Source organism: Mesoplodon bidens, assembly GCF_964165515.1.
Source record: "Mesoplodon bidens genome assembly, chromosome: 3".
In the NCBI taxonomy this organism is placed as follows: Eukaryota; Metazoa; Chordata; class Mammalia; order Artiodactyla; family Ziphiidae; genus Mesoplodon; species Mesoplodon bidens.
In genome coordinates this window covers 166,422,452-166,447,877 of record NC_138178.1, presented here as the reverse complement: position 1 = coordinate 166,447,877, position 25,426 = coordinate 166,422,452, and the positions used below count along the sequence as shown (strand labels likewise).

At 48.1% G+C, this 25,426-nt stretch overlaps 1 protein-coding gene across 2 annotated transcripts in view; it reads left to right on the top strand.

Moving 5' to 3' along the window:
• Positions 1–25,426, top strand: part of FBLN5 (fibulin 5) — an 85,201-nt gene that overhangs the window by 49,665 nt on the left and 10,110 nt on the right. For both annotated transcript variants that reach the window (XM_081227712.1, XM_081227711.1), the window contains exons 5-9: positions 10,306–10,428; positions 13,334–13,450; positions 17,033–17,152; positions 21,555–21,677; positions 22,753–22,879. In XM_081227712.1, coding sequence (XP_081083838.1) covers positions 10,306–10,428; positions 13,334–13,450; positions 17,033–17,152; positions 21,555–21,677; positions 22,753–22,879 — 610 coding nt within the window. The remainder of the gene's footprint in view (positions 1–10,305; positions 10,429–13,333; positions 13,451–17,032; positions 17,153–21,554; positions 21,678–22,752; positions 22,880–25,426) is intronic.

The following is a 25,426-nucleotide window of genomic DNA, read 5'->3' as shown; positions in this document are numbered from 1 at the left end:
TTGGGGTGAATTTGCATACCTGGGTAATCTCACAGCCTGCACCAGGCCAAGGGTTTGGTCCTGAGCCTGCAAAATGGATTGGGCTGGTTGTGCCCTAAGGGGTCCTGCTGGTGCCCATTTTCAGGCCAGGAAAATGTGTATCTTTTCTCTCCTCTGATGGTCCTTTCTCCTGTGATTGTTGAGAATAAACTTCTTCCTCGTCTGAGACGTACGGCTCTTTAGGAGGAAGGAGGAAACATAACTCACTCCATCAGGCCAAGCACATGGCGTGTCAAAGCCTCTGGAGGTTGAGGACACTCTCAAATCAACCCTGGGCAAAGACTGGGATGGGGGTGAGGCCCCGGGCACTACAGGTGGGGGCCTGAGGCTCTGCTGGGCAGGTGCTGTTCCCAGACATCCTCCATCCCACGGTGTGAGACATGGGGCCACCGAAGATGTGGTTGGCCCAACTGGCTTCCTCTCCTGTCCTGTGGTGTAACTGACTTCCCCCTCTTGCCTTCAGAAAAGTCCAAGGACAAAGTATCTTCATTTCCAGTATCATTCACTTCCATGCTCTCCATCCCACCAGGCACTATGTTAGGTGCTTAGGACACAAATGTGAATGAGACCCATTTCTCGTTTTCCAGGAACTCGCAGTTTGGTGGAGGGAGATGGAGCCCTGCACAGCTAATTCTGTCATGCAGTGTGAAATGCTGTAAAACCAGATGTGTTTAATTAGCACATGTGTGAGTATAAATGTAGACTTGACGTGCTCTGTTGCCGAGGTGTAAAAAGAAAGCTGTGTGGTTTCTAAGGAGGGGAGTGAAGTGTTGAGCAGTGGGGCCCCATGATCGTTTCCATGTCTTGGATGATTCTGGAGGTTGTGTTTCACTTGCTTCCAGCGGGAGAGACTGGAGGCCGGCAGACTAGTAGGGAGTTATTCCAACCTTTTAGAGAAAAGACAGCAAGGCCTTGGAATATTGGGTGGGTAAGGGAAGGAAAGAAAGAATTTGCAAAATTTCCAGAAGGGGAATTGTGTGAGAGTAGGGTTTGGGGGGAGGGACTTAAGGATGGCTGAGCTTTCTAGCCCCAGGTTCAGGAAAACGGTGACACCGTGAACTGAGACAACATCAGGAGAGAAGGGTATGGGGGAGGAATATGCTCAGAGGGAATGGGGAGCCAGAGCCTATGGGGAGATGTGGTGGAGATGACGTGATTTAAGAGCTATAGTATTTATAGACTGCGTTCCTGAACAAGGGATGGTCTGTATTGAAGGAAAAACATTGTCTTTGCTCCTAATTGGAATCTTTTGTACTTTTTGTCATCACTTTGGGGGCAGTATTGCCAAGAACTTAGTTAAGATTCAGGGAACTGAGTTAACTCTTACGAAATCAAAACACCACCAGCAAACTGAAAGGAGGAGAACCTTCTGAAGGAACACAGTGCTCTGGGCCCAGCCACTGCAGGTGGACATGAGTAATGGCTGGGTCTGTAGCGCCAGGAAAGCATTTTTTAGACTGTGGTTTAGGCTGTGCTGAGAACTTCTTGAATAAGACTCTAAAAATCACAATACTATTGTAACCAGCAGGTTTGATCTTAGGTTAGGAATTGCCAGCTTGACTTTTGAACACTTAGTTCCCCCCTAGACTCTCCTGAACAGCTTCTTAAACTCTGAGTAAGTTGCATGGATACAGAACCAAGCATCACCCACAATAATCTAGCACCTTGCCTCTCGAAGTGTGGTTCCTGGGCCAGCAGACTTGGAACTTAGAAATGCAGAATTGACCAAATTAGTGCCTGCATTTCAACAAGATCCCCACTGATTCATATGCACATTAAAGTTTAAGAAGTACTGGTCTGGCGCAGCAAGTTCCAGACATGGTTTTACATTGGAATCATTTAGGTAACTTTAAACAGCTTTCCAAGCCTCCACCCTAGACTTTCTGATTTAGCCCAGCGATTCTCTTGTGTAGCTAGGTTTGGGAACCACTGACTTGTATAGTTTCAAAAATCCTTCTCTGTTGATGGGCAACTGGCAGGACTTTTGGTAAATGGCAGTCTAGTTTGAGCTCCATGTTTGTCTGGTTTATAATCACAATAACGGCTAAAGCCTCATGCCCTTTAAAAAAGTACCATGTCAGGCTTCCCTGGTGGCGCAGTGGTTGAGAGTCCGCCTGCCGATGCAGGGGACACGGGTTCGTGCCCCGGTCTGGAAAGATCCCACATGCTGCGGAGCGGCTAGGCCCGTGAGCCATGGCCACGGAGCCTGCGCGTCCGGAGCCTGTGCTCCGCAACGGGAGAGGCCGCAACAGTGAGAGGCCCACGTACCGCAAAAAAAAAAAAAAAAAAAAAAAAAAAAAATACCATGTCTACATTGGCAATAAGCAGCCTTGTCCCCTTACTCTCAGGACAATTTGATGCATGATGCTCAAGAAGGAACACATATGTCACTAACCCCTCGCTCCCACCCCACCCCTGGAACTGCAGTAACAATTCATACATTGTCAGAAGTTGAATGAGCAAAAAACTTAAAAAAAATTAAAAAGTTGAATGAGATTAGCCAATTCCCTGCCCAGTTTGAGAGCAGCTAAAGTCAGCTGATGTTTACCAAGCGCTCTGGATGAAAATAATTACCCAAGAACCAAACAATGTGACCCCCATTAGCTGCATACTTTGTTTCTGTAGAAGGTCACAGCTAGAAGGGCCTTTCAGAGCTCTCCTCCAAGTTCTTGCTTTATGGATAGAAAAATAGAATCCATGGAGAGGTTGGAAGCTACAGTCCAGCTGGTTTCATCCAGAAGGAGAGGATTTTTGGTTGTTTGGAAAATGGACCATGTATTTGTTCCCTAATTAGAGGCACAAAATGAGCAAGCTTTGTATTCTAAGCTTGATATCAAGGATTGGGAAAAATGCTGTAAACACAGAAAAATCTGGCTCCTGATGACTGCCCAGGACCCATAAGACACATGGAATGCAGATGTCCTGGGAATTCAACAAGCAAGTTCTCAAATGCTGAGATCTTTAATTAAGCAGGTGTTTGGGAAGTCTGTCCCGTCTGTGTAGCTTCCAGCCTTCACTGAGGTCGTCTTGCTGAAAATTGGCCCTGATCCAGCCCAGCAGCAGGCCTAAAACTGACTTCAATTGGAGGCGTTGGAATGTGCCTTGTTATTTTCTTCTTTCTTATCAAGCCCCATTAGCCTGAGCGAGGAAGGAACAAAAACGGGCTGGGAAAACATGTTGTTTCACTGGGTAAAAATTTACTACCAAGGAAGTGATTCGGCCGTGTCCAAAAAAGGACTCGTGGAGGACTTTGGAAAGGTGCAGTTTTCCAAAGGTTTTTCGACAGTTTCTCCCAGTGTCACCCAATGAGAATGTTTCCCTTTGGCTGATGGCCGTTCTCACTCAAGAACGGAGACATTCAGCCGAGGGTGTGTACACAGGCTCACAGAGTCAGCCCTGCCTTATTGACAGTATTGGAGAAAAGAAGATACAGGAGGAGGGAAGAATCGTGGTGTTAAGGTTGATCACATTTGGCTGTGGAATTCAGGAAGACACACGTACCCTTAGGCTTTCGGGCGTCTACAGTTATAGAATCATAGCTGGATTTATAGATGCCAAAGTGCGTAGGTGGAGCCTGAGACCCCACAAAGGAATGTACCCTCCTCTTTTCACCTCTTGTCTCAATCTCCTGTCATGTGTCCCGGGCTCTGGGGGGAGAAGGCTCTAACTGTGTTGGAACTGTAGAACTAACCGTGTCTCACAGCCGGCTGAGTGCCGTCATCGTGGTGTCTTCTGAATCCCAGGACCAAGCCTGCAGCAGGCAGAAACCAAGCTTCCCCTATCTTTCTCAGCTGTTAGAAACAGCACCTCACTGGGGAAGGGAACTATAATTTCCCGGGCACCTCCTATGTGCCAGGCAATGACAATGGGACCTGCGAACAGGTTGATTTGTGAACTCTCATGGCAGCTTAGGAGGCAGGCTGCTGCAGCTCTATTTTGCAGAGCATCTGAGCATCCCTGAGATCAATCAACTTGTCAGTAATATTCAGTTATTAAGTGCAGGAGCCTGGATTCACACTCAGCTCTGCCTGCCTCTCAAAGTTCTTATTTTTTTTACCCAGTAGCCCTTTCTGGGGAAGTCTCAGCCCTTTGGTCTTTTTTTCTCTTAAGCTTTAGTGCTGGCAGAATGGCTTAGGAAATGTTCTCCCTGTGGGCATGAGGGAACCATTAGTTTTTGTTTTGTTTTGCTTTGTTTTACCATTTTTAAAGGATATTTATTTCAATGAGAATTTGTGTTATGAAAACAGTTAAACTATTTTCCCTTGAACTTTTAGGAATGCTGAAATGTAAATGCATGTAGGTATATAATATGTACATTCAAATATAATAAGTAGCTGGCATACCTATGCATATTATTTGTATTCAAACATATTCATGCATATTTATAGCAGTACGTTGTCCATTATACCTGCCGGTAGAGATTTTTATATAACAACCTGTGAGTTAACCCTAAGATCATACTTGGAACCATTAGTTTTACAGGGGACAGAAAAGTGGGTTGTATGCTGAGAACTAACCCACTCCCAAGGAAGGACATATAATAGGCATAAACCAATAGCATGATAGTCACGATGCCCTGTGAGAACTCCGTCTGACAAGAGAGAAGGGGGACCCGCCAATCACCACTTGCCTCCATCCAGACTCCTGCTCCAAGGGCTAAACCTTCTAGCAGCTTTGTAGGCTGTGGCCTTTTCTCATGTTGTCCCTTAAGTCAGCCTGGAAAGTGGCAGTGGGTGGGGGGGGGGAGTGGTGGTGGTGGTGGGATGAATTGGGAGATTGGGATTGACATGTATACACTAATATGTATAAAATAGATAACTAATAAGAACCTGCTGTATAAAAAAATAAATAAAATTTAAAAAATTTTAAGAAGATTCTAATTATATATTTTTTTACTGTAGTTGATTTACAATGTTGTGCCCATCTCTGCTGTACAGCAAAGTGACTCAGTTATACACATATAGACATTCCTTTTTTTAAATTTTCTTTTCCATTATGGTTTATCACAGGATATTGAATATAGTTCCCAGTGCTATGCAGTAGGACCTTGTTGTTTATCCAACCTATAAATACTAGTCTGCATCTGCTAACCCCACACCCCCGATCCTTCCCCCCCAACCCCCCTTCCCTTTGGCAACCACAAGTCTGTTCTCTATGTCTGTGAGTCTGTTTCTGTTTTGTAGATAGGTTCGTTTGTGCCATAGTTTAGATTTCACATATAAGTGATACCATATGGTATTTGTCTTTCTCTTTCTGACTTCACTTAATATGATAATCTGTAGTTGCATTCATGTTGCTACAAATGGCATTATTTCATTCTTTTTTATGGCTGAGTAGTATTCCATTGTATACGTGTACCACATCTTCTTTACCCATTCATCTGTCGATGGACATTTAGGTTGTTTCCATGTTTTAGCTATTGTGAATAGTGCTGCTATGAACATAAGGGTGCATGTGTCTTTTTGAATTATAGTTTGGTATGGGTATATGCCCGGGAGTGGGATTGCTGGGTCATATGCTAATTCTATTTTTAGTTTTCTGAGAAACATCCACACTGTTCTCCATAGTGGCTGCACCAACTTACATTGCGATCAGCAGTGTGGAAGGGCTCCCTTTTCTCCACACCCTCTCCAGCATTTGTTATTTGTAGACTTTTTTTTTATAAACTTTTTTTTTTAATTTTATTTATTTATTTATTTATTTATTTATTTATTTATGGCTGTGTTGGCTCTTCGTTTCTGTGCGAGGGCTTTCCCTAGTTGTGGCAAGCGGGGGCCACTCCTCATCGCGGTGCGCAGGCCTCTCACCATCGCGGCCTCTCCCGCTGCAGAGCATAGGCTCCAGACACGCAGGCTCAGCAATTGTGGCTCACGGGGCCAGTTGCTCCGCGGCATGCGGGATCCTCCCAGACCAGGGCTCGAACCCATGTCCCCTGCATTGGCAGGCAGACTCTCAACCACTGCGCCACCAGGGAAGCCCCTGTTATTTGTAGACTTTTTAATGATGGCCATTCTGATCCCTGTGAGGTGGTACCATGTTGTAGTTTTGATTTGCATTTCTCTAATAATTAGTGATGTTGAGCATCTTTTCATGTGCCTACTGGCCATCTGAATGTCTTCTTTGGACAAATGTCTATTAAGGCCTCAGCCTGGAAGATTCTGTTCCTTTTGTTGTTCCAGTTTGTTGGGCAGGTGTATTTTGAAGTCTGAGCCCAGTTCCTCCATCTGGCACCCCTGTGAGATCTTGACTGGACTGGAAGGATGTTCTTCACTCACACTGCCTTAGCACACCTGCTGGGAACATGGGACACAGCTATCGGTATGACATCCTAAATGAGTATCCCTGCCGTGCAGGCTGCTGTCCCAAGGCCGGGAGCTCACTTCTGCCTTCTGGAAGGGTGTCAAGGAAATGAGTTTGACTGGTTTGAGGACTTTCCTAAGTGAGCAGTTGTTGTTTGAGATTGAGAGTGTAATTGAAGGCCACCCTGGGGATGTCTGAAGGAAGGGGTGACAGCTCAGAGCTGCGTGGGGCAGCAGAGCTGTGCTGCTCAACATGGAGGGTGATTTTTTCCTGGGTAGGCACAGTGCTGGGCTTTGATCTGGTTTTGGAGATATCAGTGAGCACTGTCCTTCAGTTGCCAGGGTGCTGGTCGCCTGGACGTTGGGAAGATGTTGTCCCAGCTGGGGACAGATGAGCCATGGCTGCTGTGCTGGAATCCTCGAAGGGCCCAGGCAGCTGCCTAGGGCCACAGCCCCCTGGAGGGACCCTCTGCTTCCGGGAACCATACAGCTAGAGGGACTGCACTCGACACCAGCTCTCCCAGTGGCCTAGAAATTTAGGAGGACACACACACACACACACACACAGTAGAACATAAAGAATTAATAAGTGAATGAGTACATGAATGATTGAACGAACCCAGCATTCTTTTCTCTTCAGGGACGTTTCCTAAACTTCCCACAGAAAAGGAAAGGAGTAACAGGCATGGTTTGCGTCCAAGGATAATGACACTCACTCAGGTTGCCGTAACTTGTACTTTTCCACTGATGCAGAAAAGGCCCCTTTGCCAAAGAATGTCCTTGGAGTGTTCGACGTACTTTTCCTTCTGTTATTTAAGTCAAATGTATTTAATGTAAGCAATTCAGCTGTGAGCTGGAATGTGTGATAAGTCTTTTAGCCTCGAGTGGAACCCACAGCATGAACTTACCCAGTTTCAGCCCCACAGGTATGCAAGCTGATGGGGGTTTTCTTTGGGGTGGTGGTTTTCAAAGTCCATGCACTTGTCAGCAAGTTGGCTGGGAAAAGCTTGTCTGGGGGCTCAGAGGCCTTAATGTTTGTTGCCCATGTGTTCATTCATTCATTCATTCACCAAATAATTATTAAACATTTACTATGGACCCAGGTTAAACCAGGTTTGTTTTTAATTTTTAATTTTTGTCTGTGTTCGGTCTTTGTTGCTGTGCGTGGGCTTTCTCTAGTTGTGGCAAGCGGGGACTACTCTTCGTTGCAGTGTGCGGGCTTCTCATTGCAGTGACTTCTTGTTGCAGAGCACGGGCTCTAGGCGTGCGGACTTCAGTAGTTGTGGCAAGCGGGCTTCAGTAGTTGCGGCTCACAGGCTCTAGAGCGCAGGCTCAGTAGTTGTGGCTCGTGGGCTTAGTTGCTGTGCGGCATGTGGGATCTTCCCGGACCAGGGCTTGAATTCGTGTCCCCTGAATTGGCAGGTGGATTCTTAACGACTGTGCCACCAGGGAAGCCCCAGGTATGTTTTGAGGATATAAAGATGGGACATACATCCCCCAAAGACTCCAAACTTACTGAGTTCTCAAAATATATTTATGTTGACAATCCAGTGTCAGTTGATTGATTCAACCCATTCAATCATTCAATCAATCAATTCAAGTAGTTTTTTGAACGTACATCAACAGAAATGTGGTATAACTGAGTTAATTCTTTAACTCAGTAAAAGTGGTGGAGTTTTTTTTTTTTTTAAAACAACTTTAGAGATTTTGTTTCTGGATTTGAATAGTTTGCACGTGCCTGTGTGTGCACATGTGCAAACACGTTTAGACCTCACATGACCTTCTGAGCCCCGTCTGGTCCCCTCCTGAGCATTTGATTCCTCTGTGCAGGGCTTTGGGGGCACGTCGTGTGCACCCAGTTTACACAAACACAGAGCCTTGGGAACTTGCTACCACCAAGTCTCTCTAACAGCTCTGTTGCCCCTTAAGTCTCCCTCACCCTGCGTTCCCCTTGAAGCAGGAAAAAGAGCACAAATTCCTAAGGCAATGTTCTTCCCAGGGTACAACGGCCATCTCTCACTTCCTGCTGAAAAAATGTAAATATGTGCTGGCCAATAGTGGTGTTGTTTATTATCACAGGCTTCCATATGGATTTGAGCAGGAGTGGCTGCTGGCCAAGCATTATTGGCCGGTTCCCCTGGGAGGCTTTGCTGGGTGGGCAGACCTGGGGCTGGAAGCGAGGCCCAGGGCAAAGGCAGGAGGTCTTGCAGCTGAGAACGGCGGTGGGTCTTTGCCACCGAGGCTGCACGTCGTCACGTGTCGGGGTGGAGCAGAGGCTGCTACCACCCCGGAAGCGGGTTCTTGGAGGTGGTCCATGTTTCGCAGGCTGGAGCCTGGTTCCACACGATGCCCAGACACCTGGTCATCGGGGGTGGGATGGGAACGGACCAGTGTCGTTGGTGTTGACCAGTGATGCAGATGGTGGTGGCTTGTGGTGGTGTCGCTTGGAGCCTGGAGACCATCGCTTACCTGGCTGAATGTTTCGCTGGACCCTCTGTGCTTGCTTCCTGAGTGCACCCCTGTGCTACCCAAGGAGCTTACACTTTGGAATCCTAGGTGCCCCCCAGCCCCACCACAGTCTGCCATCTGTGATGTCAAGAGGCAGACAATTTTCCAGGTGGGGCAGGAAAAGGCAGCAAAAGCTCAGCCCTCTCTCCTCTGCTTGACCTGCCTGGGCCATGCAGTGTGACCTCTGTCACTCCTGCACAGAGGGGGTTGGGAGGCTGGCAGGTGGGGAAGCTTGGACTTGGCTCTGGCCTTGGTGATTCAGCATCTTGAGCACCGTTTTCCCATCTGTAAGTGGGGGTCACCAGCTCACCGCATGGAGCGATTGTGAGAATAAATGAGGAGTCGGGCGCACTGCGCAGGCTCAGTGAAGTGCAGTTTTTAATGTTATTTCCAATGGCACGACGGTCCGTTCTGGAGAGGCGGGGAAAAGGGATAGATGAGCAAACCCTGCCTGTAGTGAGGAGGGGGCAAAAGGCAGGAGCCCTAAAGTGCAGGCAGGTGAGGGCAGGAGTGATGAGGAGAGGTGGGGCCTGGCCAGGCGGATCCAGGGTGCTGGGTGAATCCCTTCATAGCCAAAGGTTTAGGGGGTCTTGTCCTTTAGGTCAAAGTGAGAGCGTGGTGTCAGGAGGACCGCTTATAGGATTGAGCACTCTTTCTAAAGTGCAGTGTGGGGAGAAAGAGAAGAAGGATTCGTTTCAGCTGAAACAGTTCTGAGTGCTGTGTACACCAGATGAGAAATGTGGCCATGAAAACAACTTGGTCTGTGTGCTCTGAGCTCCCAGTTAAGGGAACGGGACTGACCGACTTGGACATAAGTACCTGCACACTGGCAGACAGATGGGGACGCAGCAGCTTGGAGAAACCCAATGTAAGCAGAGGGCAGCAAGAGATCAGCCCTCGGAGCTCTGGCGTGGAAGGAAGACTGGAGGGCTCTGGGAAGCTTCATGAAGGAACAGGAGCTCTACGTTGAAAGATTTTTGGGCATGGATGCAATCAAGTGACTTGTCTACAAGATTCCGCTGGCGAGGGACGTTTCTTTTTCTTCTGTTATGTTCTCAGTGGTGTTTATCATAGCTCTGTGCGCACAGCAGGTACACAACAGACCGGTTTAATATGTGAATGGGTAAGCCTAACACAAAATGCATTTCTAAACCAAGTAATGGTTGAACTTGCTTTCAGAGAAAGATGGGCTAGGATGGCAGAAAAGTGCTTAAGGATGTGTGTTCTCTTTTTGGCCATTTCCCTTGTGGATTTCCAGGGAGCAGATTGGCCCTGCCCCCCCTGAAAAGGTCAGGGTCTCCTAGTGGTACCTGTTAGGGAGGTGCTTCCGTCTCCTTGGATATAACCCAGGGATATTATCAACTGCCTCCCAGCCAGACAAGCAAGCAGCTGGCGCCTCTAGTGGCTGCAGGGCTTTAAACATGTAAGTGACATTCTTTGGAATATGTCTGTGTTACAGACGTGGACGAGTGTGCAACGGATTCCCACCAGTGCAACCCTACCCAGATTTGCATCAACACAGAAGGAGGGTATACCTGCTCCTGCACTGACGGCTATTGGCTGCTCGAAGGCCAGTGCTTAGGTAAGAGCTCTGTGGGCTACACAGAAACGCTTGAGCGTTAATGCTTGTGTCGGGTGTAGTGAAATGTGGGCATGGCTGGCGGTCTAAGGGCAGCGGGCTTCTCTTTGGGGGTGGGAGAAGCAGGAGGCTGTTGTGCTTACTCGTAGTACCACCCTTTAAAATCAGTTGTCACCATCACCGCATCACTGCATGTCGTCCTCAGAGTTTTTGAATGTACTTTTTAAGGGTTCATGTTTGATTCTACCCAGACCTTCCTTCTGCCTTTAGGAAGTCGATAACCAAGGCAGGAAGTGATAGAGGTGAGGGTTATTCTGTCCCAGTTAGAAATCATACCAAGAGAAGGGAATTCTTGCTCAGTCACAGAAACGTCCGAAGTCTCAAATGTGGATCAGCGGATTCTGGTCTAATATCATCTCCTCCTAATACCCCATCACAGCCCCTACCCCACGCCCACCCTACTAGCTGTGGTCTTTTTTTAAGGAGTCAGTCAGCACCAATTGAGAATTTTGTCTCTTGTGGTTGGCATCGGCTATATGATCTCTCTGTTTATTTTTACTGGAGGGCTGTTTTCCTTTCTTCTCCTCTAGCTTTTGGTTTAGCCAAGTGAATGAATTCATAGCAATCTCTAGCTGTTACTTCAGTTTCTCTCTGTAGGGTGAGATTTCTTTGCTGTTTTCTTGGAAAAGCCCTACTAGTTTAAATCCTCTACGATGCTATTCTGTCTCCCGGAAGTCAGTCCTGGAGGAGCTGAGAAACAAATCCAAACAACATCATGGAAACAAACAAACAGCAAGGTTCTTCTTTCCAGGTCTTTCTTGATTGAAACTGAGCTGAGCTCTCCTCTAGAGCCCTGTCCAAAGCATCCTGGGGTCTGACAAGCCAGCCTAGACTTGACTTGGTTCTTCTTTCCAGGCACCAAAGAGCTGGCTGCACATGGGCATTTGTAAATATGATGATTGCTTTGCATTTTAACCAACCTCAGCTATTATGGAAAATTTGATGCCACTGATTTGAACATAAGCAGACCAGTGTGAGTTATTTGTATGGGAAGTCAGTATGTAGAATTTCAGAGCTGGAAGGGGTGTTAGATATTATGTCATCCAACTTTTATAGAGTTGGAAACTGAGACTCAAAGAAGAGGAACGTGTTGGACAAAGTTAGAGTGAGTTGGTCTAAAATCTGTCTCCTGTTTCTCAGTCCAGTTTTTTCCACCACAAGAAGGTGCTAGAGAGAACCAGGTGACCAGGACATACAGGCCAGATTACAGAGACCTTGGGGCCAGGAAACCTCTCCCTATCTGAGTGGGGGCAGTAATTGGGACATTCCTCTACCGGGGCGGGGGGTTGTTCTCTTCCACAGAGCATGAAGCTTTGGGTGGCATGCTCTTGGAGGCCTGACGTGGCGCCGCATGCATGGCCTGCTTACCCTTTACATCCAAAGTGAAGACCTTTCCTCAGTATGGGCTAAACTCATGCCTTCTCTCAGCCAAACTCTTCTTTCTCTTTCAAAATGCAAATTCCATAGCCATCTGCCACCCCCTCTGTGCGACTTTGGAGGCATTGCTTTGGCAGAAAAATAAGGGGCTGGGAATCGCCTTTCTTCCAAGGTACCCCTCGGCAGAAGATGCCCTCTTTTCCCCCTGCTGCCTCCGTGGCTTGGGGACGTGCCCAACTGCACCCACGTAAGAGGTCAGGATCAGCAACTGCACAAGTCAGTGTCAGGATCAGCAACTGCACAAGTCAATGTGCTTTATAAGCAGGAGCTGCATGGCACTTGGTGGGCAGTGGGGTGAGCCAGGTTAGAAGTAGCTGCGACTCAGAGATGAAACAGAATGACCAGGGCAGGGCACGGTTCCTGAGGAGGGCTGACCAGTGAGTAAGGTGGAGATGGGGTCCTTTTTGGCAGTAGGTGGTAGAAAGCAGGCACAGAGACAAGTTCTGAGCTGGCCTTCCGAGCCCTTGGTGGACCCTGGTTCCAAAGGAAGTGGGGTACCAGAGGGGGAACATTTAGGGGGAGATGAAGATGAAATAAGGACCAGTTGTAGCTATCGTCAGGTGAGACTTGGTCCCCACCTGGGGGCTTCATTCGAAACACCCTATCCTGCAGGAGTGAGTTCTCCAGCTGTCAGCCCGTCAGCCCAGCAGCTTGGGGTATTGAGAAGTGCTTTCCCAGTGACATCAGCCTCCCTGTTGACTGGTACATGTCAGCGTGGCTCTGCTAAAAGGAACCATTCACCCACATAGCTGCTTGCTCAGGAAAGGCCAATCAGGGCTTGGAAGAGGTGTGTTTATCCAGAGTTTTATGTCCACTCTGCTACAAGGAGGAGATCCAAGGCCAGCTCCGGCATCCTTGTGTTCCTGGATTCATAGGTCTCCAGACCACAGTGCTACCCAGCTTGACCTGGCCTACACTCACTCTTGTTCCTGACAGCTGGACATATTCATTATTAGTGGAGCTGGCAAAGAGCCTACAGGAGCCAGGCTATGGATTCCTCTTACACTTTAAGCCAACTTGTCCCTTTCCAGGGCAATGACACGTTTAAGTAGGATCTTAGAGTGACTCTTGGTGTTGGATAAACCTAAGCGTTAAATCTTAGATTTGCATAAAATCTTAGAGGCCATCTTGACCAATGTTCCACTCTAAGCAGAAATTTCTTCTACAGCTTTCAATATAGGTTCAGGTGTTCATAGCACTGAGATGGGTCAGAGAGGGTGGTAGAGAGATTGAGCCCGAAATCCAGAGGGCATCACCACCCCTGACACTTAGTAGGTGCTGTTGTTGTGTTCGTTCCCCTATGCTTCCCTTTGTGATCCTGCTCCAGAAGAGACAGGCAGTAATGATGCTGGGGTGGCATCGGTGATTGAGAAGAAAAAATATCTTACCTTGCTTGCAATTCTGTTTCCAGACATTGATGAATGTCGCTATGGCTACTGTCAGCAGCTGTGTGCGAATGTTCCTGGATCTTATTCTTGTACGTGCAACCCTGGTTTCACCCTCAACGAGGATGGAAGGTCTTGCCAAGGTATGTGATGTGAATGATAACTGGAACCCAATGTGAAACCCTAGATGCTGTCTTCTTCAGAGTCTGACAGTTTATGTTGGTGGGAAACACTGTTGTTAAAGTGTATTTCCACTCATTGTCACTGCCTGCCCATCCCACTGTTTACGGAAACCTGAGATCCTAACTGAGGTTATGTGAAACATGTCAGAATGTCCTCTGAGTATTGCTGAAATTAGAACCACAGTCATCCACCAGCTGGGAGCTTATGATTTCATGGATTTGCTTCTCTCTTTGTATCTGCTATCCACAAGTAGCCTTGCCAGCTTTTTTGGCCAATCAGAAATGTTCTCACATGTCCTATAGCCTGAGTTCAATTCCTGAGGCCCAAAGAGAGATGAGGAGAGAGGGCTCCTGATTCTGGATGAATTGCGAAATATTCAGGTACACTCTATGCAGGGTTTTCACGGGCAACTTTGATGCCTCTCCGTACAGTTTCCCCTCCCCCATGTTAGGAGGGCCTGTTATTTAGCAGAGCGTCCAGAGGTGGTGGTCACTTCCCCTACAACCCAGCAATCCCTGCAGTAACAGAATGAAAGACACAAAGGCATTTTCTGACTTTCACATGATCACTTCAAATACTGGTAAGTAAGAAAAACAAGTTCCAGCCCTATTGCCTCCATCTGAAGGCTTCTTCTGCTCAGGAAGTGAGTGGGGGACTTAAGACCCAAGAATTAGTGCAAGTCCTGCCTGGCCTCAAGCTCCCCGCCCCCAGCCCGCTGCCCGGGCCTCCAGGCCCTGGCAGCTGCCCCATCCAGGGTGGAGGCAGCGCCGGAGACTCAGAATGAGGTCTTTGTTTGGAGCCTGTCACCAGGTTTTGCAGGATCCATTTCCTTGTCACACCATTCGAGGTCTGGCTGGCAGGCTCCTGGCCAGCTACTTGGAGGATATTATGTCTCCATTAGTTTAATCGTATCTAAATCATTGGGTAAACAGGAAGGCATCAGCGTTAAAGAGTTGGATCCTGGATTCTTTCTAAGTTTCTCTTCCAAAGTTGGTTCTGCTGCTTGTTCCAAGAAGTCTCGACTGTGTTGCTCTCGCCAGGGGAACTCATTTTCTTTTGAGAGCAGAGCCTGGGCTGGAGGTTGAGGGAGCTGATAGAGCAGGGAGCAGGCGCCTGGCTCCTTTGCTGCTGTGATAAGCAGCTTAGAGCAGATGCAGACTTCTCTGTGCCAGGGCTGGATGCTCGAGTTGCCAGCCCAGGTTTTCCCCCAGCGCCCACTAAGGAACAGCCACGCACAGAAGAGCCAAAAGGCCCATGTGTCCTTCAGGGACCGGCCTTTGACGAGGAACAGTTAACATACCTGGCAGTGCCAAGTCCAGCAGTGTGATAAAGCAGCAGGCACGGCCTCCAGGCCTGGACACTGGGCACTTGGCCACTGGGATATTGCATCAGCAGGGCCCGCGGCAACACAGGATGTTACATACTCTGGCGAGCTTTTGTATTCCTAACACCTCAAGCAAGGAAGAGTGCTTTGCCCTCCCTCTTCAAAACACTGTCACGTTTGTTCATTTCACTGAACTCCAACAATAACCTTATGAGGTGGGCAGGGCAGATGAGGAGATCGAGGCTCAGAGAGGTTAAGCAACTTGGCCAGAGTCACACAGCTCTGAGATGACTGTAGAGCCAAGGGTCCAGCCTTCCTGTCCAGCAAGTTGGAGTGGGATGTGATCTTCTCCCAAAGGACTCCGAAGGGCATTTGCGCACGTGTGCATGCCAGGGCTGGCAGGAGAGGGCAACCAGGGCCCCAGGGAGCAGAAGCACAAGCAGCTGACAGCTGTGAGAGGGTGGGCCGTAAGCTCATTCACCTTGCGTGGCCAGCATCCGGCCGGGAGCCGAGGACTGCAGCCCTTAATGCTCATTAGTGCTGTTCTGCCTGAACTTGCACTCGACGGCCTGGCACCACGACATTTTCCTGGCCTCCTGGGTGGACAGCCTCTAGACTCCCATTGGGCACCAGTGGAGACTGGTATCTCACTGGACCCTCCATGCATGGCCACCCTCCATGCATGGCCATCTGTTTTTTCTTTCCCCTCTGAAAGTTTCAAAAATGCCAGGAAGCAGGAGCTGTGTGGGCCTGGGATTGCCCTCTTCTTTAAGAGAAACTTCTCAAGCCACTTACCTTTTAGCTCTGAAAGCCCTCAAATCTCTGTTAAGAGTCTCCAGAGGTTAACCTGGACTTTGAAGGGGATACAAATTCTGTCAGCTGGGCTTCCCTGGTGGCGCAGTGGTTGAGAGTCCACCTGCCGATGCAGGGGACATGGGTTCGAGCCCCGGTCCGGGAGGATCCCACATGCCGCCGAGCGGCTGGGCCCGTGAGCCATGGCTGCTGGGCCTGTGCATCTGGAGCCTATGCTCCACAACGGGAGAGGCCACAGCAGTGAGAAGCCCGCGTACCGCAAGAAAAATACAAAAAAAAAAAAAAAAAAAAAACCAGAGGAAACATCTTTGTTGACATATAATTGACGTAAAATGAACTGCACTATTAAAGGTACATGATTTCATGTACTTTGACCCCCATGAAACTATCACCAACTCAAGATAATGAATATTCCATCACTCCTAAAGTTTCCTTGTGCCCCTTTGTGGTCTTCTCCTTATTCTACTGAACTTGTAACATGGGGTGATGGTCCTGAAACAGGGCTGTAAGTATCCTGTGAGTGTGAGATCATTTTGTAATAATCAGTGACATTATTTCTGTCTAACTGTCCTAGCCAGCTCAGGCTGCCATGACAAAATACCATAAACTGGGTGGCTTAAACAACAGACATTTATTTTCTCACAGGTGGGGAGGCTGAAAGTCCAAGGTTAAGGTGCCAGCATGGTTGGGTGCTTGTGAGGCTTCTCTTCCCATCCTGTAGGTGGCTGCCTTCTCCCTATGTCTCACATGAAAGAAAGAACAAGAGCAAGCTCTCTGGTGCTTCTTTTTTATAAGGGCACTAATCCCATCATGAGGGCCCCACCCTATGAGTTCATTTAACTTAAATTACCTCCTAAAGGCCCCATCTCCAAATATCATCACATTTGGGGGTGAGGGTTTTAGCATATGAATTTTGGAGGGGACACAATTCAGTCCACGGCAGTAATGAATAGAGTTATTATTTAAATTGCCATGATTATTTACCTCTTTACCTGGAACTTCAAAGTCAGTGGAGGTGAGGGAAGAGCTAATTGGGGATGAATTCAGTCGGTGATGGGAAAGAGCAGGTGTTGCCTAGAAATTCCCGTTGGTGAGCCTTGGAGAGTGGACTTCCTAGGAGGTGTATACGTGTACCTGTGTATACATGTATATGATATGTATACATGCCATTTCCACCCTTCCCAGCTTGCAACCCCAGAAGGGACGTATGAATGGAGGCCCTGGTTCTTCAGTGAACACTTTGGGGTCTGAGCTCTCCATCTGATTGGTCCTAGATGGAGACCCTTGGTGCCTGTGGATCTGGTCTCCTAGTGGTAGTAATTTTGTTGCTGGTGCCTTTTACTGTCTGGTTAGTACAAATGTTCTGTTGTGGGAATGGTCGGTGATGTGCTTTGGTTTTCCACAGATGTGAACGAGTGTGCAACTGAGAACCCCTGCGTGCAAACCTGCGTCAACACCTATGGCTCTTTCATCTGCCGCTGCGACCCGGGATATGAACTTGAGGATGATGGAGTTCATTGCAGTGGTAATGGGCTTGGCATTGGAGACTTCCACCTGTACTAGGGGCACAGGGCCGGGGGCTTTCTTCACAGGTGTTTCCTCTCATTTCCCAGACACATCTCCAGTTTGGGACATTTTCCAGTGCAGTGGGTCACAACCACACAAAACAGAGATGAGTCACTTCCCGAAAGGTGGAGTGCAGTCCCATGTCCTTGTCATTTGACCCTTAGTGCAAAAATCAGTGGAGCTACCTTTTAGGGTCTGACATGACATTGAAGAGGAAAAGGAGTTGCCTAATATCCCATGTTGGGTTGAGTTATATGTCCTCACCCAGCACTGAGTCAAGTCTTGGGGGTAGTTCAAATATTACTAATAGAATAATAGCAAGAATAAGAGCAAGTCTCACAGGGTAGGGTTGGGAGGGGGAGTGTTGAATGAATGAGACTGTGTATGTAAACTATTAAAATCTCTACACTCAGTGCCTAGCTCCAGCCCTGGCACACTGCGAGCATGCAATAACTAGTTTGTAAATCAACTAATGAATGATTGGATGTTGAACGAGTAAAATCTTAATTTGTTGTGAAAACATAGATGGCTCTGTTGACCTTTCGCAAATTCCTTCCAAGCCCAAGAAACTATGACTCTGCCCAAGCTAGCGTATGGACACTATTATAACTTTCTTAGAAACGTGTAAACTCTTGTAAACATCTTGAGAATAGAGACAGCATCTTACTCATATTTGTTCCTGTAGCATCCTGCACAGAGCCACGTACAGCTCGTCCTTTGCTTAATTTTTCCTTCTTTTCTTTCTTGCCCTATTTTTTGTAAATGTTGAATTAAACTCTATTCCATCCACTTTTAGCGTCAACAGCAATTGTAAACGAGCACAGTACAAATTAATGATGCTTCCCTGTATTTTTCAAAATGAGTGGGCCATACCCGAGGGTGTGAAAATCTTTTTGTCCTCCAGAGTGGAAAATTTCCTAATCCTGGGTTTCATGAATGGGACTTGTGTAATAGCTTCACTTAGGACTGGAGTGTTCTAGGGACAGAATTCTCTGAAACAAATGAACACTTCTCCCCAGGGCCAGGAAAGCCAGAGCTGCAAGTAGGCAGTTACAGAGAGCCTTAGATCGATTAAATGTCAGTCCCAGAAACAGCCATAAAATACCCTCAGTCATGAAAAGCTACTTTCTTCCTAGATTTCACCGCCCGCCCCCTTCCTCCTGCCATGGCACTCCTTTGGGGAATCTGGGCCAAGGAACTAAAAGGTGGAAAGTTTAGCATGATGAGATGGGATTATTCATTTTTGGAGAATTGTCTGCCCATCCACAGATGGTTATCGGCCACCTGCACAGGAGGTATGGGAGAGCGACTGTGGAATCAGACGGAGCCAAGTTCAAAGTCTGGTTCTCCTGTTTAGTACTTTCCCTGGCCAAGTCACTTCCTGAGCCTCAGTTTCCCCATTTGTTACAAAACAAACAAACACCTTCACAGGGTGCTCATAAAGATTAAATGAGCTGTAGTAACTAAGTGTCATTATGTGTTAACTTACTTTCTCTAAGTGTAGGTGTGAGGGACTTTTGGCTTTTCAAGAAGCCATCCTTGGTGGTTTGGCAAAGATTTTCAGTTGACTCACTTTAACCAAAATGGCCGTCTTCTCCACGTTCACCACGATGCCCACTTTCTTGTCCACTGCGGGCTTTAGGGCTGGCCCAAGAGTAGGCAGGGATGTTTTCAGGGAGTTTGCTGTCTCTCCCCTCCTACTTACTGCCTTTCTGTGCTGCTTGTTTGGCCCCCAGGAACTGTTACCTTCACTGTGTTATCCCAGCTGGTGGGGCCCCTCTGTGCAGCCCCAGACCCTTCCTAGCCGTGTCCCTTAGAGATTTGCTAAGTGAGCTGACCCTGGAAACCATGGTGGGTTCTCATGTGGATGTGTGAAAATGGCCTCATGTGGGCTCCCTGCCAGAACCAGCCTTGTATTTCAGCTTTTGTATTTCAAGTGGAGGATGGAGACACAGCCCTTAGTAAAGTCTGGGGATTTTGACCGAGATAAACTGAGAGGGTCTGTTAGGTGGAGATGGGTGCTACCCTCTCCATCTGCACTGGGGCTAGCCACGCTCAGGGGATTTCCCACCCCTAGGACTCCCCAGATCCACCAGTTTGAAGTCCTGAGCATGATTTACATTTAGGGAGACATTATGGCACTGTGCTGACAAGTGTAGGATCTGGAGGGCCGCTGGCTGGGTTCAAATCCCAGCTTTCCTGCTTACTCAGTATCAGGAATTTAGTTAAGTTACCTAACTTCTGTGAGCCCCCATTTTCTCTCTGTAAGGTGTGGTTAGTAATTGCACCTCCTTCTAGGGCCGAGGTGAGGATTAAATAAAATGAGGCATGTAAAGCATCTAAGCCAGGGCTTGCTACATAGTGAGCTCTCAGGAAATGACAGGTTTTACCACTGCTTCTACTAAAGGTATGAATGGAATCTACAAGTTTAACAGAAATAAGCAGGACACTCTCTGTTAGGTTGGCTGGGGCCAAGACCAGACTCTCTGAGGCTCCCGGGGAGCTGGAGGCGGGCAGGACAGAGCAGATGTGACTCACTGAGTGTGAGGGTTTTTTTTTTTTTAACATCTTTATTGGAGTATAATTGCTTTACAATGTTGTGTTAGTTTCTGCTTTATAACAAAGTGAATCAGCTATACATATACATATATCCCCGCATCTCCTCCCTCTTGCGTCTCCTTCCCACCCTCCCTATCATTTAAATTTTCAAGTCAGCCTCCCAATTCTGCTGGCTCATAACCTGTCGCCCAAAGGCCCCTGGGAGAAAAGGGAAGGAGTTTATCCCTCTCGAATGTGAGAGACGTCAGGCATGTAACCCCTGGAATTATCAGATGGTGGAGAAGGAGCCTCACGTGCGCTGACACCCTCTCTGGGTGATTCCAGAGAGCAATCCGAGGACACGGCACATGGGGAAAACAGAGAAAGCAAGTTTTCGGGAAACAACAAATGAAAGAAAAACATGTTTTCTTTGGCGTACTTATCGCATGAGGCTCAAATGGGGGCTCTGTTGCCAAACGCTGTGTGTGATGAAGAGTTGGCTTTTCTGGAACGCCTGCTTCTGCATCAGCGGCCACAGTCTAAAAGTTCTATGGCTCCCCCTCTACATCCCCACCTCTGCGGCTGGAGAGTTGGCCCAGCGCCAGGTCCCACGTCCCAGGGATCACCTGAGGCAGGAGGGCCACCCCATGCCACTCCAGTTTTCTCTTTCAAGGAGGTTTTTGGACACAATGAAGTTCTTTTTGTTTGGTTGGTTTTTTGTTTGTTTGGTTTTTAAATGTAATTTCTTTTTTTTTTTAAACCCCACATTTGTTTATTTATTTATTTTTGGCTGTGTTCGGTCTTCGTTTCTGTGCGAGGGCTTTTCTCTAGTTGTGGCAAGTGGGGGCCACTCTTCATCGCGGTGCGTGGGCCTCTCACTATCCCGGCCTCTCTTGTTGCGGAGCACAGGCTCCAGACGCTCAGGCTCAGTAGTTGTGGCGCGCGGGCCTAGTTGCTCTGCGGCATGTGGTATCTTCCCAGACCAGGGCTTGAACCCGTGTCCCCTGCATTGGCAGGCAGATTCTCAACCACTGCGCCACCAGGGAAGCCCTGTTTGCTTTTTTTAAAAGACTTTTTTGATGTGGACCATTTCTAAAGTCTTTATTGAATTTGTTACAATATTGCTTCTGTTTTATGTTTTGGCTTTTTGGCCGGGAGGCATGTGGAATCTTAGCTCCCCGACCAGGGGTCAAACCCTTATCCCCTGCATTGGAAGGCGAAGTCTTAACCACTGGACCACCAGGGAAGTCCCTGAAGTTTTATAATTCACATTCCCTGGCCTTCTGGAGATGTCCCTTTTAGTTGTGATTTTAGGAATAATATTGTTTCTCAACTTGCAGGAGATTAGAGGGGAGTTAGCCCTGGTAAAATTGCCCTTTCAGAAGACTGGGGCCAGTGAATGTTTTTAGGTCTGGGGGAAGAGCTCTGCACCCAGAAAACTCCAGCAGGCAAACAAATCTCACCTCCAGAGGTGGAGAGTGGATTCACCTATACAGCAAAAATGAGCCAGTGATGAGTAGATGATGTAGCTGAGCCAGAGGCAAAGGGTGTTAGAAGCTTGATGGAGACAGATTTCAACTCCATGTAGGAGAGAATTTTCTAACAATTAGAGCTGTCCAAATATCAATGGGCAGCCTTGATAGGTAGTGAGCTCCCCATCACCAGAAGTGTTCAAGAAGTGAATTAGCAACTTCTTGGCAGTAAAGCTATCCTATGTGTCAGGAGAGTGTGGAAGCTGGAATAAATAAAGCTGGAATAGCACTAAGCTCCCATCCCTGGGTAGTCTGTGATTATAAACAGCAGGTGTAACTTGTCTCTCCCAGATATGGACGAGTGCAGCTTCTCTGAGTTCCTCTGCCAACATGAGTGTGTGAACCAGCCTGGCACGTACTTCTGCTCCTGCCCAGCTGGCTACATCCTGCTGGATGACAACCGAAGCTGCCAAGGTAAGGCTGTTCAGAGGGGAGGTGTGAGGTGGGGCTGGCTCGGGGGGGTCACCTGGATGTCTTCACCTGGGGAAGGTGGCAGAGGTGAGGGTGTGAGTGGGTGCTGGTGACTCCCAGGGTGGCAGGCTCTGGGCAGGATGCCTGGGTTGGTGCCTTCCTGCCCTGCAATCCATCCTTTGGCCTCAGAAAGGACAAGGCCACTCTCGCTTCTGGAATGAACTCTGGAGATACAGGTGGCTGGTCATGCCTTCCCAGGCAGATCTCTGCGGCCCCTCTGGGGACTGCTCCAGACCTGACCAGGGCATCTTATGGCCTGGCCCTGGTCCACGAGCAGGTTTTCTCATGGCCCCTGCAGGGAAGCCTGGTCAGCTTTTCTCTACTGACTTCCTAGAGAATGGATGCTGGGGATACCTCTCACCTCTGACTGCTGTGTCCCTCCAAGGGTCAGGACCCCAGGCTGTGAAAGGGGTGGGTCTCCTCCAGATTGGCTGTTTGAGATGATTTCCCTCCCATGCTCCACTCACTGGGGCAAGTGGAGAAGGCTGGTAGCTGAGCAACAGACTCATTTTCAGTTCCTTGAAACTGCCTAACCCAAACACTAAGCAAGAATTCTCCACACAGCAGTGCCGGGCAGTAGAAATATATTGTGAGCTACAAATGTGAGCCACATATGTAATTTAAAATGTCCTAGTAACATGTCCTAGTCACATTAAAACAGTAAAAAGAAACAGGTAAAGTTAATTTTAAGAACATATTTTATTTATGCAGTATATCCAAAATATTACCATTCCACTATGTACTCAATATAAAAATTTTTGATAAGATATTTTACATTCTTTGGTTTTACTAAGTCGTCGAAATCTGGTATATAGTTTCCCCTTAACAGCACATCTCGGTTTGGACTAGCCACATTTCAAGGGCTCAGTGACCACGTGTGGCCAGTGGCTGCCATATTGGCTAGCATAGCTCTACAGAAAGACCCAGGCAGCACCCACCCATTCCCACCCATCTGGCCTGTGACTGTCACCTTGGAAGTGCTGCCTGGCTTCAGCCTCTTGTCTACCGTGCATTTCAGACATCAACGAGTGTGAGCACAGAAACCACACGTGCATCCTGCAGCAAACTTGCTACAATTTGCAAGGGGGCTTCAAGTGCATTGACCCCATCCGCTGTGAGGAGCCTTATCTGCGGATCAGCGATAAGTAAGTCATGGCTTCCCCTGGGAAATGGGAACATGGTGAGGGGCCTGGTTCAGAAGGCTGCCAGTGTGGTATAAAGGAGAGTGTATGTCCAGGACAATGGGAGACCTGGCCTACTGCCTACTACACAACACACACACACACACACACACACACACACACACTGTTCTCTACCACTCCCCCACTCATGCCAGAGCTATATGAAGATTTTCTAGAAAGCTAACCAAAAGGAGAGGCAGGGTTCATGGACCTCCTTTTCTCTTTAGTGACTTTGTTCTGGATACACAGAGTCTTTTAGAGCTGGACTTCTCAAAGGTCACGTGCATAGGAACCACCTAGGATCTTGTTAGCAGGCAGATTCTGATTCTGTGGGCCTGGGGTGATGTGAGACAGCCTTGCAGACAAGCCCCCAGGTGAAACGGATGCTTCCAATCTCCCTGGACCTTGCTGGGAGTAGTGAGGGGTTAGAGAGGTCGCTAGAGAGTTCTCGATAACCGAGGGTACCTAGCTTGCTCTAATCAAGTTTTTGATGTCACAATAGTGATTTTTAAAATTTATTTATTTATTTATTTATTTTTGGTTGAGTTGGGTTTTTGTTGCTGCGCGCGGGCTTTCTTTACTGGCAGTGTACGGGCTTCTCATTGCGGTGGCTTCTCTTGTTGCAGAGCACGGGCTCTAGGCATGCGGGCTTCAGTAGTTGCAGCACACAAGCTCAGTAGTTGTGGCACATGGGCTCAGTAGTTGTGGCTCGCAGGCTCTAGAACTCAGGCTCAGTAGTTGTGGCACATGGGCTTAGTTGCTCTGCGGCCTGTGGGATCTTCCTGGACCGGGGATCAAACCTGCATTGGCAGGCAGATTCTTAACCACTGCACCACCAGGGAAGTCCCACAATAGTGATTTTACAAAGTCACCAGATGGCAAATATTAGAGTTGAGGAGAGAATTAAATTGAAGACAACCTCTACAATGTGAATGCCCTAGGACTGTGTTTTTCTGCCCCTGGTGTATTAGGAATTCCTTTTCCTTCCCTTTAACTCCTATTTAACCATCTGAGTTCCTCCTCAGCCCACGTGTGCACGTGTGCACACACACACACACTCACATGCACACATGCAGGGATGTCTTCTGCACTTCTCTCTTCCAGTCAAATGCCCGGAGCATCGCCCAGCCCTCCCACTGGAGATAAAGGGATGAATGGACATGCCTATCATTCATGCCCTCTAGGGATGCAGTTTCTAAGAGAAATCCACAGCTTACCAGTGTGCTTCCTGCTCTGCTCAAAAGCTGGACAGAAGAGGACAAAGCAGGGACAGGCTGGTCCCTTGGTGACGTCTTCACTTGTTGCTAAGAGCTGTGCTTCTAAGTAGCCTTTAGAATAGGGTTCTTTGATTTCTGGTTCCAGGGCCCTTTGCAGCAGAGCAGAGCTTCAGGCTGCCCTCATCAGCTCCCATTCCTGGTTCTCCCTGGGTTTCTCCAGGCCACTCTTGTCTGTGGTGGGGACCTGACCCGGTGCAGCTTGCAGCACTGAGCTGGTGTTACTGGCGAGGTCCCCAACTAGCCACTGAGAACCCTGGGAGACTCCCTGTCTCCAGGCCCCATTCCAGTTTCACTCCAGCCACCCCCATCCAGCTCATTTCCTCGTTCAGGTGTCCTGCACTCCCACCAACCTGAACAGGACCTGCTCTCACCTTCACCCATGCCGCAGAATGTCCAGCCTTCTGGCTTCCATGCCCGAATATTCTGTCATATGGAAGGCATTCCTGCCATTGTCACATGGACAGATTTGCCCCATCTTTCAGATCTGAGCTCCAGTGTCACCTCTCCCAGCTCTCTGTGATCCTCTTCAGCTAGGAGCCATCTCTCCCTCCTTCAAGCTTCTTTTAGGAAACAATTCTTTTCTGTGTGACACGTGACATTTTAATGCGGCCATTTTGGCACCCGGGACATTTTGACTTGGATATTTTGATGGAGCCTTAAAAAACTAAACTTTAAAAATTCTTTTCATACATTCACTTATGAAATGTTTGTTGAGCTCCTGTTCTGTGCCGCATCTGCTCCCAGGTGCTGTGGTGTTTGCTCTTATGCTAGTGGAGGAGAAGCCAGTAAACACATTGTCATATAAGGAATCCAAGATCATAGATGGTAATAGGGGCTGTGAACAGGAAGAACAGAAATTTACAAAATGAAAGAGTAGGCTGGACCTGGTCTAGCCTGGATAATCCGAAAGCCCCTCTGAGGAGATGACCCTTGGGCTGGAATGGAAAGGGGCGTCGAAGTTAACAGAGGGTGGATGAGCAAAGGGAACAGTGTGTGCAAAGACTATGAGACAAGAGTGACCTTGATGTCTTCAGGGACCGGAAGAAACTGCAGCCTCATGAATGACATGGACAGTGACCCAAGAGGAGGTTAGAGAAACGGACAGAGACCAGACCCCATGAGGTTTTAGAGGCTAAAATGGGGGTTTCGTTTTTGTCCAAGTTGCGATGGCTGCCACCGTAGAACCTTGAAGCAGGACAGAGACATAATCTGACTCATGTTCCACGAGGGGCAC